The 12,998-nt window shown below is 32.3% G+C and overlaps 1 protein-coding gene across 1 annotated transcript; it reads left to right on the top strand.

The window, feature by feature from the left end:
• Positions 1-3,869: 3,869 nt before the first annotated feature.
• On the top strand, positions 3,870-12,622 carry LOC117127968 (adenylate isopentenyltransferase 7, mitochondrial-like). Its single transcript, XM_033279119.1, has one exon. The coding sequence runs from the start codon at positions 9,999-10,001 to the stop codon at positions 10,995-10,997; it is 999 nt and encodes a 332-aa protein (XP_033135010.1). The 5' UTR covers positions 3,870-9,998; the 3' UTR covers positions 10,998-12,622.
• Positions 12,623-12,998: the final 376 nt, after the last annotated feature.

Raw genomic sequence — 12,998 nt, 5'->3', positions numbered from 1 at the left:
TGAGGTTAATTCTGTTGATGTTATCTTTTCAAGTGGCGGTCTATTATATTTGAAGGGAAAGGAATGAGCGTCAGCATACTCAGGTAGCTCGCCCAGTGAAGCATCTTTCGAGACTTATTGACAAAAAAATCCGGTAAAGGATATCGTCTACAAGATATTATGAGAAGCTGAAACTAGCATGCAGGTCTACTTCAGCTCTGGTTTAGTGCTCACATGGGGTAGTGTCAAGAGTTCAATCTGTCTTTCTTCTATTCTTTTAGATGTACATAAATATTTTTTTTTTATGATCAATAAATTTAAAATTTTTATTTAATAAAACCATACCTAGCTATATTCTTGAACAAAACATGAATTTTTTTTCTCTTGAATTTTCCAAATGGTATCAAGAAATTTACCAAAACTTAAGTGTATGCAACGTTATTTTTGTGTTAACTGAAAGATAAAAATTATCCTTAATAATAATAGTTTATACATTATTATGAATACTACCAAAAAGTTATAGTTGAGTTATTGGGGTTTACTAGTGGTTTATTAAAAATAAATAATAAACTCAGCTAGAAAATTTGTCACATATTATACTAGTTAGGAGTATTATTGGTTAATATTAAACTGAACAAATAAAAGTTGAAATTTATGATGAAGTAGGTATTGGCTAAAAGAATGGAGTTTCGATGTTTTTATATGTTTGAAATGGACAATCAGATTTTTGTTGCCATTCAAATTTGAACCATAACTTGAGTTCATCATTAACGAATCCTGATTTGTGTTTCCATTTCCTTTATTGTATAAAGAATAATAACCAAAATAAATTTACAACAATTTATTTTAGAATTATAAAGAAAGAAGCGACTAATGTGGAAGCTCTTTAGTCCAGTGGTTTAATTAAAGGTTCATTAATACTTTTATATCAGGAGGTCTGGGGTTCAAACCCAAAAAAAACGTAAATTATACAGATTATTGAAGAAAAAAAGGGTTATAAGAAGTCTTCAGCATAGTGCAAAGATGTATCATCGAACATGGATTTTATAGGACAGCTCGAGTGATGTAGTCAGATATACATTCTCATATGATGTTAGAATTGTCGACTGTAAAAACGTCTATGTAACATTTTTCATCGTTGTAATAGCATAATTAATCAGACGTTAAAAAAAAAACGGTTAATCGAACGAGGGGGAATGATAATCACTCTCGAGGTGGAATACAAACCATGAGTTATAAGATAAGCTTAATTAAAGCAAGTAACCTATGTAACTAGAACCACTCCTTTGAGGCTTTGACGGTTCATAAGATAATTATTATGCTCCATTTTACGATATTTGTTGAATATAATTTTAAACGAGAGCATTAATAAAGAAATGCGAGGAAGCACGGTATGTCGAGGGCACTAATCAAGTGTAATGAAACACCATGACTACTCGAACACGAGTTGACGTAGACCACCGATTTTTAAAAAATATAAAATAATACAATCTAGTAGAAGAAAAGATAATCTTCAATTCTAATTTATTTTCATTTTCTATATTAAATTTTAAATAAAATTACTTCAAAAATATATATATTAGTATTACATTATTCATTGTTCTATGAAAAGTTTACACTCAATGACACATTTTGTGTTTCCAATTACCAATTTAGACACTTTAGGTTTGGAAGACACTTTCCCAATTCACTTTGTCCAATTTGCCTTGAACTAGATATCAACGTGTTTGAATAAATAATGAATTATAAAAACATTAATTTTTTTATATATTTTCCATCGATAACTCAAAATCTCCAGATCTCCTTTCTCTTAACCTAATCCTAAAAACAATCTTTCATATTCATCTACAATCTTGGATAATTACAATTGAACCAAAGCACTGTCGTCTTCTCTGTCACTTTCTGAGACAGTCGTGTTCACCGTCGTGTTCTTTCGTGATAAAAGATATCAACTTTGCCATGGATATGGATGATGACAGATCTCTGTGATGGAGATGGACACTGATGAAGCTCTGCACCACCTCTGTCATCGCTTCAGTGGCGCGTACGAGAAGCGAGATTCTGAGAAGAATCGAAAAGGGACACGACAAGGACTTACGTCGTCGAGGCTGCAGTTTCAGTGGAGAGTGTCTTGGGAGAGGGAGGAAGAAGCTGGAGGAGAAGTAGGGAAGACGATGGTGAGCAGGTCCGAGCTTCAATGTGGAAAGGACGACGACATCGAGCTCTCGTGATGCACATAGAGGATGTGTGGATGTGGACGACAGTCGTGTGGATGTGGTCATTGTGGACATGAGACTTGGAATCAAGTGCGAAGTGGTCAGATAAGAGGTGGTCAGATGAGATATGGATAACAGTGAAGATTCCACATGTGTCTTCTATGCTCTGGTTATTTACGAGATTCATATGTCTTGGAGGAGGAAGAAGCTGGACGAGAGGTAGGGACAACGATGGTGAGCAGGTCCTAGCTCCAATGTGGAGAGAACGACGACATCGAGCTCTCGTGATGCAGACAGAGGATGTGTGGATGTGATCGGTGTGGACGGCAGTTGTATGGATGTGGTCATTGTTGACATGAGACTTGAAATCAAGTGCGAAGTGGTTAGATAAGAGGAGGTCAGATGATATATGGATAACAGTGAAGATTCCACATGTGTCTTCTATGCTTTGGTTATTTACAAGATTCATATGTTTTGGGAGAGGGAGGAAGAAGCTGGACGAGAGGTAGGGACAACGATGGTGAGCAGGTCCGAGCTTTGGTGTGGAGAGGACGACGCTACATCGAACTCTCGTGATGTGGATAAAGGATGTGTGGGTGTGATTGGTGTGGACGACAGTTATGTGGATGTGGTCGTTGTGGTCATGAGACTTGGGGTCAAGTGCGAAATGGTCAGATAAAAGGTGGTCAGATAAGATATGGATAACAGTGAAGATCTCATATGTGTTTTCCATGCTCTGGTAAATAACGAGATTCATGTAAGATGATAGTTTCTGCATTTTGCAAACGTTGGTGTTTCTTTTCGTAGTGTACAAATATATTTTTCTCATATACTTTTTGTTTATAAACCAGAAGAAAGATCTATCAGATAAATGTTAAAACTCTAAAACTAAATTAACAAAACTTCAAACCCAGAACTTCACAACCACCATTAAATCTTTTTTTTCAAAACGGAACCGATGGCCAAATTAACACAATTCACATAAATCTATATACCAATCTTTTTAATAATAAATGTTGCATTTATTGCAACCACGCGGAAATTTAGTTAACTTTGCTGTTGGTTTCTTGAAAAAAACATTCTTCTACTTACACAAAACCAAGAGCATTTATGTCATAAAAAAAACACCTGTCCACACAAAGTGTGCCAAACAAACAATGTGTCTTTAAAAGAAAAGAAAAGTCATAATGTGTCTTTATATGTAAGTCTCTCTTCTTCTATTTGAAAGAAAAGTAAAGTGTCTTGAAGTAAAACTCACTCACATATTAGATTTAGGGTATGACTGGTTTTCTCGCTACCACCCGCAAACGCAGCTTTTGCGGTTGGTAGCGGTTGTTGGCGTTTTGTAACAATCGCTCAAACCGCTCCAAATTGCTATGAACCTCATAAATTCAAAAGCTGGTTTCAGTTAGAGTTTGCGGTTGCGGGAGAATAAAAAAAATTTATTTTTTCCCAAAACAATATAAATACAAAAAAAAAAAAATTAAATTGGAATTATAAAAATTCTAAAATATATCTATTATATTTTAATTAATATTATAAAACTTTAAAATAAAAATATTTTCTATATTTTTAAAAAATTTAAACTATAACTTTCTAAATATAAAATTTATATTTATTATCATATTATTATTTTGATATTTTTATAATTATATACAATGTAAATATTGTTAATTTATTATTTAACCGTTGCTGCATTTGGTAGTTAACCAGTCATAAGTATCCCGCAAATGCACCAATTTCTAACCCCAGAACCAGTCGTACAAATCTCTTAAAATCGTTAGAAACCGCAACCACTCGCATCCGTAAACTCCCGCAACCGCAGCCGCAACCGCTGCGGTTGAACCAGTCAGACCCTTATTATATTTTTTTGTAATAGAAAACTAGTTATTTTAGCATTAGAAAACGTTGTTAATTGTCATCTACGCATGAGAAAAGATTACTTCCGTCACAATATTTTAAAATTTATCAAATATTGATCTAAAAATCGCAAGAGGTTATTAATTTGTATGTTTGGATTGGATCTAGCACCTAACAAAGATAAAAATTTGTTAAGTATAATCAAAAATAAAATTTGAATTAACTTTTACTTTTAATAAAGTTGTATGTAATATATGATTTATGTGAACGCTAGGTACGCTACTTATAAAATCAACTTGGTCTAATAGTTATAATTGTCATATGTAAACGCTGACCAATGAATGAAACAAAGCCACTTTTGTTTTTAACTATAACCGGAGTGAAATGAGTTTTAGAGGCCTTAGAGCATGATTATTGGTGGTCCTTGCTCTTGGGTCCTTAATACACATATATTTGTATGTATATATTATATATGCGTATATAATATATACATACAAATATATGTGTATTAAGGACCCAAGAGCAAGGACCACCAATAATCATGCTCTTAGTGCCTCTCTCACAACTTTCATTAATATGTAATCTATCCGCTCATGCAAGGAATATGTTTATTCTTTTTTCTTTTCTTTTTTTTGCTAAACAAGGAGGATGTTTATTCGTAACTGAGGTACTAGAGAGTTGTTCGCTCCGCGCCTAAAACGCTCTATGCTCAGATGCGAGTTTTTGGTGCAGATCTCTCATGTTAGAAGGAAGCAGACTAGCAGAGTACGTTTTGAATGTAAAGCGTTATAGTCACACCGCTGATGCCTATAGATTGTAGATTCCAGAAATAAATAAAACTACTAGTGAAATTTCTGATTTCTGAAACAATAGTAATGCATGTGAGAAGGTTTAGGCGATCAAACTTATTTAGAGGGATGTATTCAATTTGGAGTTTGAGATGATTTGTATTAAAATGATAAATCTACTGTTATTCAAACATGGATTTTAACTTGTTATTTTATAAAACACTCTGAAATCCATTGTTATTAAACAAAATTTATGCTAGAGATTTTAAAATGCTTGTTTTTAGAGTGTTTGAAATGAGTTCTTTAGTTATAAAAATAAAAATCCAAATCCCATGATTTTATATAGGACTCTAAAGTTATTTAACAAAAATCACGTCAAATTCTCAGATTATCCTACAATCATTTAAAAATTCATTAAAAATCAAATCACTTCAAATTTCATATTTAATACACCCCCTTAGTGAATCTGTACAGCTTAAACAATCTTTTTAAACTATAATCAATAACATATTTTGTATGTTAAGGTTTGTCTTAATGATCAAAGTAGAGAGATAGAGTGAGGGGGCGTGTACATTAAACGCTAACAGAAACGGAGTTGAGAGTTGTGAGATAGAGACATTTTTTTTTTCTGAACACCAATGTCCAGTTTGTTAAAAGCAACAGTGTCCAATTATTCGAGATGATGAGTTAGTGAATATTGCCACTTTGCCACTTTAAAACGAGTATAATAATGTTATCAGGAGTCAAACCACAACGTTTATATGCATTAAAAATGGTAACTTCATTAATGCTGTCTTAAAACATCGCTTAAAGTGATTTGCTATATATATACAGTTAATGATATTAGAGTCCGTTATCATTATTCTACAAAAACTTAATCATATTCAATTATTTTGTTAATAATTTGTTTTTTTCTTTTTGAAAAAGGCTTATTTTGTCAATAATTAATCGAAGATCTGTTTGTGCAATATATTTCGAAGAGATTCGAAGATGTAAAAAAGATTCCGTATTTTTACGATTATACATATATTTCAGATCAAATACAAGAAGTTTTTTTTGTATACAGTGTTTAGAGATAACCGATTCAAGTCGTTCACATATACATGGAGATATAGAGTCACTAATTTGGTTTACAAAATCCTAATAGATGAACAAAAAAAATCAAATATTCCAAATTGTTAATAGATGAACCAAAAAAAAACAATTATTCCGCTATTATAAATCCTAGTGATAGTTGACGTTAAATTCAGTTAACATCATTAACGATAACTTATCTTTTAACTGGTGGTTTGACTAATTAAGTAATTATCATCTGATCACTTTCTTTCCATTTAGGTGGTCACTACTCACTAACATCGTTATATGCTTTATTTCAGGCTAAGTTGTGGCTTCTCCAATGTAAAATATTGGTTATATTCAGGCTTTTCTTAAAATACCACTAATTGAAATTATGATGTGATTGTGATTTATTTATGCGATTGTAATACCACTACTTTCATTTAATTTGTTAGGAAGAAAAAAAAATATCTTTTAGTTTGGTTGAAAAAGAACACACAAAATAACTTACTCCTTTCGTTCCAAGAAATGGAATGTTGGATTACTAGTGGATTATGTTAGCCATGCTGATATATCTTTCAGAAGGAGTTTGACCATAAGTAAACTTATCGCCGTGATACATTATATTGAAAATACATTACGAATAGCCAATACACGGTTAAATCTGGATATTAGATAGTTTGAAACTTGTTAAAAGCTGAGGAAGAAAAAGAGGTGTAGGAGCCAAGTATTAGTAAGCTCCAAGCCTTTGCTTGGATGATAAAAACGCCTCAGAAAATATGCCATCTTATATAGTAATTGATAACAGGTCATGTGGCAGTAACGAAAAATTTAATACGGCGTAATATGAAATGCGATAACTACTGTCCACATTGTAGAGAACTAGAAGAATATGTCGCTCATGTCATATTCGAGTGCCCGCCAGCTTACTAGCTTGGTCCCTATCAGCGACACCAACAAGTCCAAATATCTTTCGGTTACCGAGTATTTACACTACTATGAATTATCTCTTCTAGAGAAAGAACATAATTGTCGAACTAGATTTAATTTAGATAGGGATCCTTATCCTTGTGTCATCTGGTATATTTGGAAGACCCGAAATGACAAATGTTTTAGGAGGATAGACAAGGATCCATTAGAGTTAATTCACTATGCAGAGAGTGTGTGTCAAGCCTGGTTCAATGCAAATGAGATGGTCCCAACAGTTATACAAGATCACAGTATTGAGGAACCACAAGTCTTAAGCTTGGGTAATATTTTCATGTTATATGGGTCATGAATAGGGAAGGGCAATTTACCCGATACCCGAACCCGTATCCGAACCCGATCCAAAAAACCTAAACCGGATTCCGAACCGAAGTAGCTAAATACCCGAACGGGTATTGAATAAGGAGATTGGATATCCGAACCCGAACGGGTAATATACAAACCCGAATGGATATTCGAAGATAACCGAATATACGTATTAGTAACGTTATATTTCTAGTTTATATCTCTCGTTTTTTTTAAAATATTTATATTGATACTACACATACTTTAAGCTCATTTAATATACATATAATTATGGAGGAAATAATTTGCTATTCACTTAAAATGCATGTCAAGTTTTTTGTTTCAAGAATTAACAAAAGTTACATCTGAAATTTACAAACAATAACCAAATTAGTATCTTTTTAGTTTTAAAATGTTATGTCCAAATCTATTAATCATTTAATCTATTAAAAATAAAAAATCAGTTAAGTGAAAGTTATATTTTTAAATACAAGAAACTTGAAAAATGAAATTTTAGTTTTAATTTTTTTTTTCAAAATCTAAATATCCGAACCTGCTCCGAAATAACTGAATCCGAGCTAAAAATACATGAATCCGACCCGAAGTACAGAAATGTTCGAACGGTTATACACCTCTATACTGAAATACCCGAAAATCTGAAATACCCGACCCGAATGGCCACCCCTAGTCATGGACATCCACATCACAATTTAGTGGGTGTGAATAGGTTTGGATCAGGGTCGTGCCTGACTATAGGCTGATCAAGCACATGCTTGGGGCCCTAATGTGTATAAGTAATTTAAGGGCCAATTTTTTTAACAAAGTCTAGTTAGTTCTATTGGTCTTTGTTCAATTCTTTCCTACAAAGGGTTGGAGTTTGATTCTTTGCCCCATAAATTTTAATGTTTTTCCATAATAAGTAATTGAAGGGCCAAAAATATATTTTGTGCTTGGGGGTCCAAAAAAGTCAGGCACGGCCCTGGTTTGGATGGACAGTTTTAGAAAGGTTCAACTTATGGGGATACGAAATTACATTCAACGAGAGTCTGCCTTGCATTCAGAAGTAGAAGCACTGCGATGGATGATGGAGAACATGCTTCAACATTCGACATGCCAGAGCTTTGGAACGGATTGTATGGATCTGATTGCCATGATTAAATAACCATGTTTGGCCAAAGCTTTACAACTGAATAGGAGAGGATAGAGATCTTGCATATATGCTTTCCTAATTTCAAGATTACTCATACTCCACGAGTACAAAATCAAATTTCTGATTCTTTACCTAGGACTCTGAAGTCTTTCCAAAAAAAGTTTTTTTATTGATTGTTATGTTTTAGTCTGGATAACCAGACCACTTTAAGTGTGAGTAATAGAATCGTCGTTTCTTGTAAAAAAAAAGACCAACCTTGTACATGCAGAGCAAAAGTGAGGTGGACAGTGTTATTTAATTTCCCCGCTCGTGTGTATAATTGATGATAGAATATGTGGGGGACTATACTATAGTTAAAGAATGATTGCTTGAATTTTTGTGGTGTCCCACTGTAGCTTGGAAACAGCTTTGCGTCCGATATGACGTAAGCCTCCAAATTATGGCGGAAGATAAATAACACCGTCTTTCTTGTGTGTTTATAATAATAACAAAAGCAAATTTATTTTTTCTCTAATTATCTCTCATTTAAGTTTACATATGCCCCCAGTCCCCAGAAAGAAAAAAAAAGAGAAGAGAAAGAAACATGGTGACATACATTCGCCTGAATATATGTGTACTAATGGATATATCAATATATATTTCAATCTTACTTCCAGTTCTATGTGTGGTCTGTGTATTGGATCTGAATAGAACACAAACCGCATTCATAGAAGGAACATATGCAAAATGTTCAAGACTGGACCGGACGAAAAAATGAAACAAAATGTACATTAATTATTTTCTTATTCAAGTTAATGTGTAATGATTTGTGTACAAGAATAATTAGTATTTTCTGTAATGATTATGTAACTATGTTTTGATATTTTATAAGTTCTTGATATGATTAAAAAAAATATTACATTTGAAAATATAAATTTCATTTTAAAAATATTAGATACTAGCACTAACTTACATGAGAATGGGATTAATGGTATATATCCAAACCTATATTTTGTAAATATAGTAGAAACTCAATAAATTAATATACTTTAAATAAATATAAATGATAAATTAATAAATTTCTTAGGTCGTGAATTAGGCATGTGTAAAATATGACACAATTTGTATGAGATGATAAGATAAAAATTTATGTAATAATATGTTTTTAATATCAATTAATGATTAATTTATATAAATTGTATATAAATGAAAATAATTTATTTATAGTTTATTTTTACTTACAGTGAAATCTATCTTTATTTTTTAAAATTTCTAAATATATTGATGTTATTTTTAATCTTATGCTTAAAATGCATTTATTTTATGGTAAATAGTTTCTATACACGAAATAATTGATGTTTTGTTTTCCCTTATGGTATTTTTGTTTAGTTTTTGTCAAATTACCATCAGATTTCTAAAAAAAAAAAATTTATTAGGCCGATTTTTTTTATAGATGGGGCCTTTAAATCTATTTTTAAAAGGTCATAAGGGTATATATAAGTCTCCTTGTACCTCAAAACTTAAAAACATGTAAATCATTTTCTACATTTCACAATTTTCTCTCACACACTCTCTCAAGGCTCTGATCTTTCGAAGCATAAAGTTTAGGAATTCTAGATTTTAAGTTGAGGCGGTCTTACAAAAGGACAAACCAACAAAAATATATATTTTTTTCGCCCAGCAAAAAGTCAATTCATCATGAAATTCTCAATCTCAGCACCGAAGCAGGTACAACCAATCTTGAGCTTCAAAAACAAACCATCCATTGTCAACGTCAACTCTTTCCTCCATCCTCGCGAAAAAGTCGTCTTCGTAATGGGAGCCACTGGATCCGGCAAGTCTCGTCTCGCCATCGACCTTGCAACACGGTTTCAAACAGAGATCATAAACTCCGACAAGATCCAAGTTTACAAGGGCCTCGACGTCCTTACAAATAAAGTGACACCTCAAGAATGTCGAGGCGTGCCTCACCACTTGCTCGGGGTATTTGACTCGGAAGATGGAAACCTAACGGCCACCGACTTCACTCTCCTTGCGTCACAAGAGATCTCAACACTCTCAGCTAACAACAAGCTTCCTATAGTAGCCGGTGGATCAAACTCATACATCGAAGCCCTTGCGAACCATTCGTCTGGACTATTGTTAAACAACTACGAATGTTGTTTCATTTGGGTCGACGTTTCCTTACCAGTTCTTAACGCTTTCGTCTCAAAACGTGTCGATCGCATGATGGAAGCAGGATTACTAGATGAAGTAAGACAAGTATATGATCCCAAAGCGGATTATTCTGTCGGGATACGACGAGCTATCGGAGTCCCCGAGCTTCACGAGTACTTACGGTACGAATCTCTAGTGGACCGTGCCACACAAAGAAAGATGCTTGACGTAGCGGTTAGAAAGATCAAACAGAACACAGAGATATTAGCTTGTCGACAGTTACAAAAGATTCAACGCCTGAGCAAGAAGTGGAAGCCGTGTATGCACCATGTGGACGCCACGGAAGTGTTCTTGAAACATAATGAAGAAGAAGCAGACGAGGCTTGGGAGAATCTTGTAGCGAGACCAACAAAGAGAATCGTCGACAAGTTTTCTAATAGACATGTGATGAAAAATGATTCTGTTGAGCATTGTTTGACCACCATTGGAGCGGCGTCATACGGCGGAGGAAGTGGAAGTAGGGCTCACAATATGATATGAATTTTTTTTTCCTATTGTGAAAGTGAAGCTTTTTGGAGTGCGAGTTAAAACATTTACGTATGTGTGTGTGGTGGTTATTCGTCGGAGGTTTTTTGCAACATACAGGTGTGTCCCATAGTACCTCGGGGGAAAGACGAAAAAGGTTTTTTTTTTTTTTAACGTTTGTATAGTTGAGATTCCCTTATATTAAAATGTTTGATACCTATTTGAGTATTTGACTACGAGGTCACGATAACCGAAAGTTATCATTCCTTGTGCCACGATATCACAATTATGTATATCTTTGATATAGAAACAATATTTTGTCTTGCTTTTTGCTGTATTTGGTATCTCTTAGCCTTACATTTACGCATTCATGTTATTGGTTGAAGCTAATGAACTAACTACATAACAATTAAACTACACCTTGACCAGATGTTAATTTTTAGTTTTTTTAAATAAATTATTTAATGATATTTATAACCATACAAGTTATTTGGATATCTTTTAGGTTCAAAAATTTATAATATTTAGACAGAGTTTAATTTTAAAACTAAAAAAAGAGGTACTCAAAAAACTCGATCCGTACCCGAGCGGATACATGGGTGCCCTCGTCTAATGATTATGTAAACAAAATAAAAAATTATTTGTTAACTGGTTTGAGTTCTCGTCACGAATAAAGCAATTTGATTCAAATTTGTGAACTTATTATGGGTAACAACAAATAAATGATGTTGGATCATTATCATAAGTACAGTTAATGAAATAGTTAGAAAAAGAATGTAAAAGCTGTAATAAAACATTTAGAATAGATAAGTTCTGTTTTGTATTTTTGTAATAAATAATGTCGAAATATTTTGAAAAACCAATAATGAAATAGTTAAAATTAGTTAAAAAATCAATAAAAATGTAAGAAATCACTTAAAAATAGGTAAATATTGTTTTTTACTTCAGTTATAAGAGAATAAACTAGATTTTGATATGCGCTTTAAAAGCGTGAGATGACTTATATTATGAAAATGCAATACAAATGTATCAAATGCTTGGTTAGAGATGCTAAAATAAGTAAATTCGCTCAGTTTAAACATGTTCCATTTAAATCTTGAACCACTAAGAGCTATAAAATTTTAAAATCTAATAAAATTGTCTATTTAGACCACGATAATTATATTAATCTTTTTTAGATTCGCTTAATCATATTTGATATTTTTGGTTAGATATGCTTTTTTTTTTGTCACAATGGTTAGATATGCTAAAATAAGCAAATCCTCTCTGTTTAAACATGTCCCATTTAAAATTTCAACCGCAAAGAACTATTAAATTTTAAGATCTAATAAGGTTGTCTATTTAGACCATGATAATTATATTGCCCTTTTAAGATCCGCTTAGACCTATTTTAATTTTTTTTTCAAAATTCCAAAACTTTTTTTTTTGAAAATACATTAAAAAGTTTTTTTAATTGTTTGTAATTATATTGGAAAAATTAAAAAAAAATTGACAAAAATTTGGAAAACAGAAAAAAATCATGGTAGGTGCCATCATGATTTGGAGATTTATTTTCGACATAATGATCTCGATATTAAGAGCTGGGTAGATATGGATTTTATGGTAATTATAGTAAGCAGTTGATGGCTTTATTATAAGAAAAATAACTTGTAGAATAAGTTCGGATATTTACAAAATCACAAAGAAACTTAAAATTATGGGAACAAAATTCTCCATAAATGTTTAGTTAATAAAATATTAAAATAAATGCTGAAGAAATTTCTATAACTGATTATGGTATTAGGCGTGAAATATTGATTTTATTGTTAAAGTATTTGAATTCATGAAGAAAAACATAAATGTAGATCGATTAAAATTATTTGGTTGAATATATCAGTGAAATTGTTCTTTAGCATATTTAGGAGACGTAACCAATCTATATATCCATCTAATAATAATAATATATAAGACAGCCTACAAAGATGAATATTTCTGGTATATATTGTAAAATTTCAAATTGTTTGAACAACCGAAAAT

The sequence above is a fragment of the Brassica rapa genome, chromosome A01 (genome assembly GCF_000309985.2).
Source record: "Brassica rapa cultivar Chiifu-401-42 chromosome A01, CAAS_Brap_v3.01, whole genome shotgun sequence".
NCBI classification, from domain to species: Eukaryota; Viridiplantae; Streptophyta; class Magnoliopsida; order Brassicales; family Brassicaceae; genus Brassica; species Brassica rapa.
Note: the sequence above shows the minus strand (reverse complement) of the source record. Positions and strands in the feature narration are given on the sequence as shown.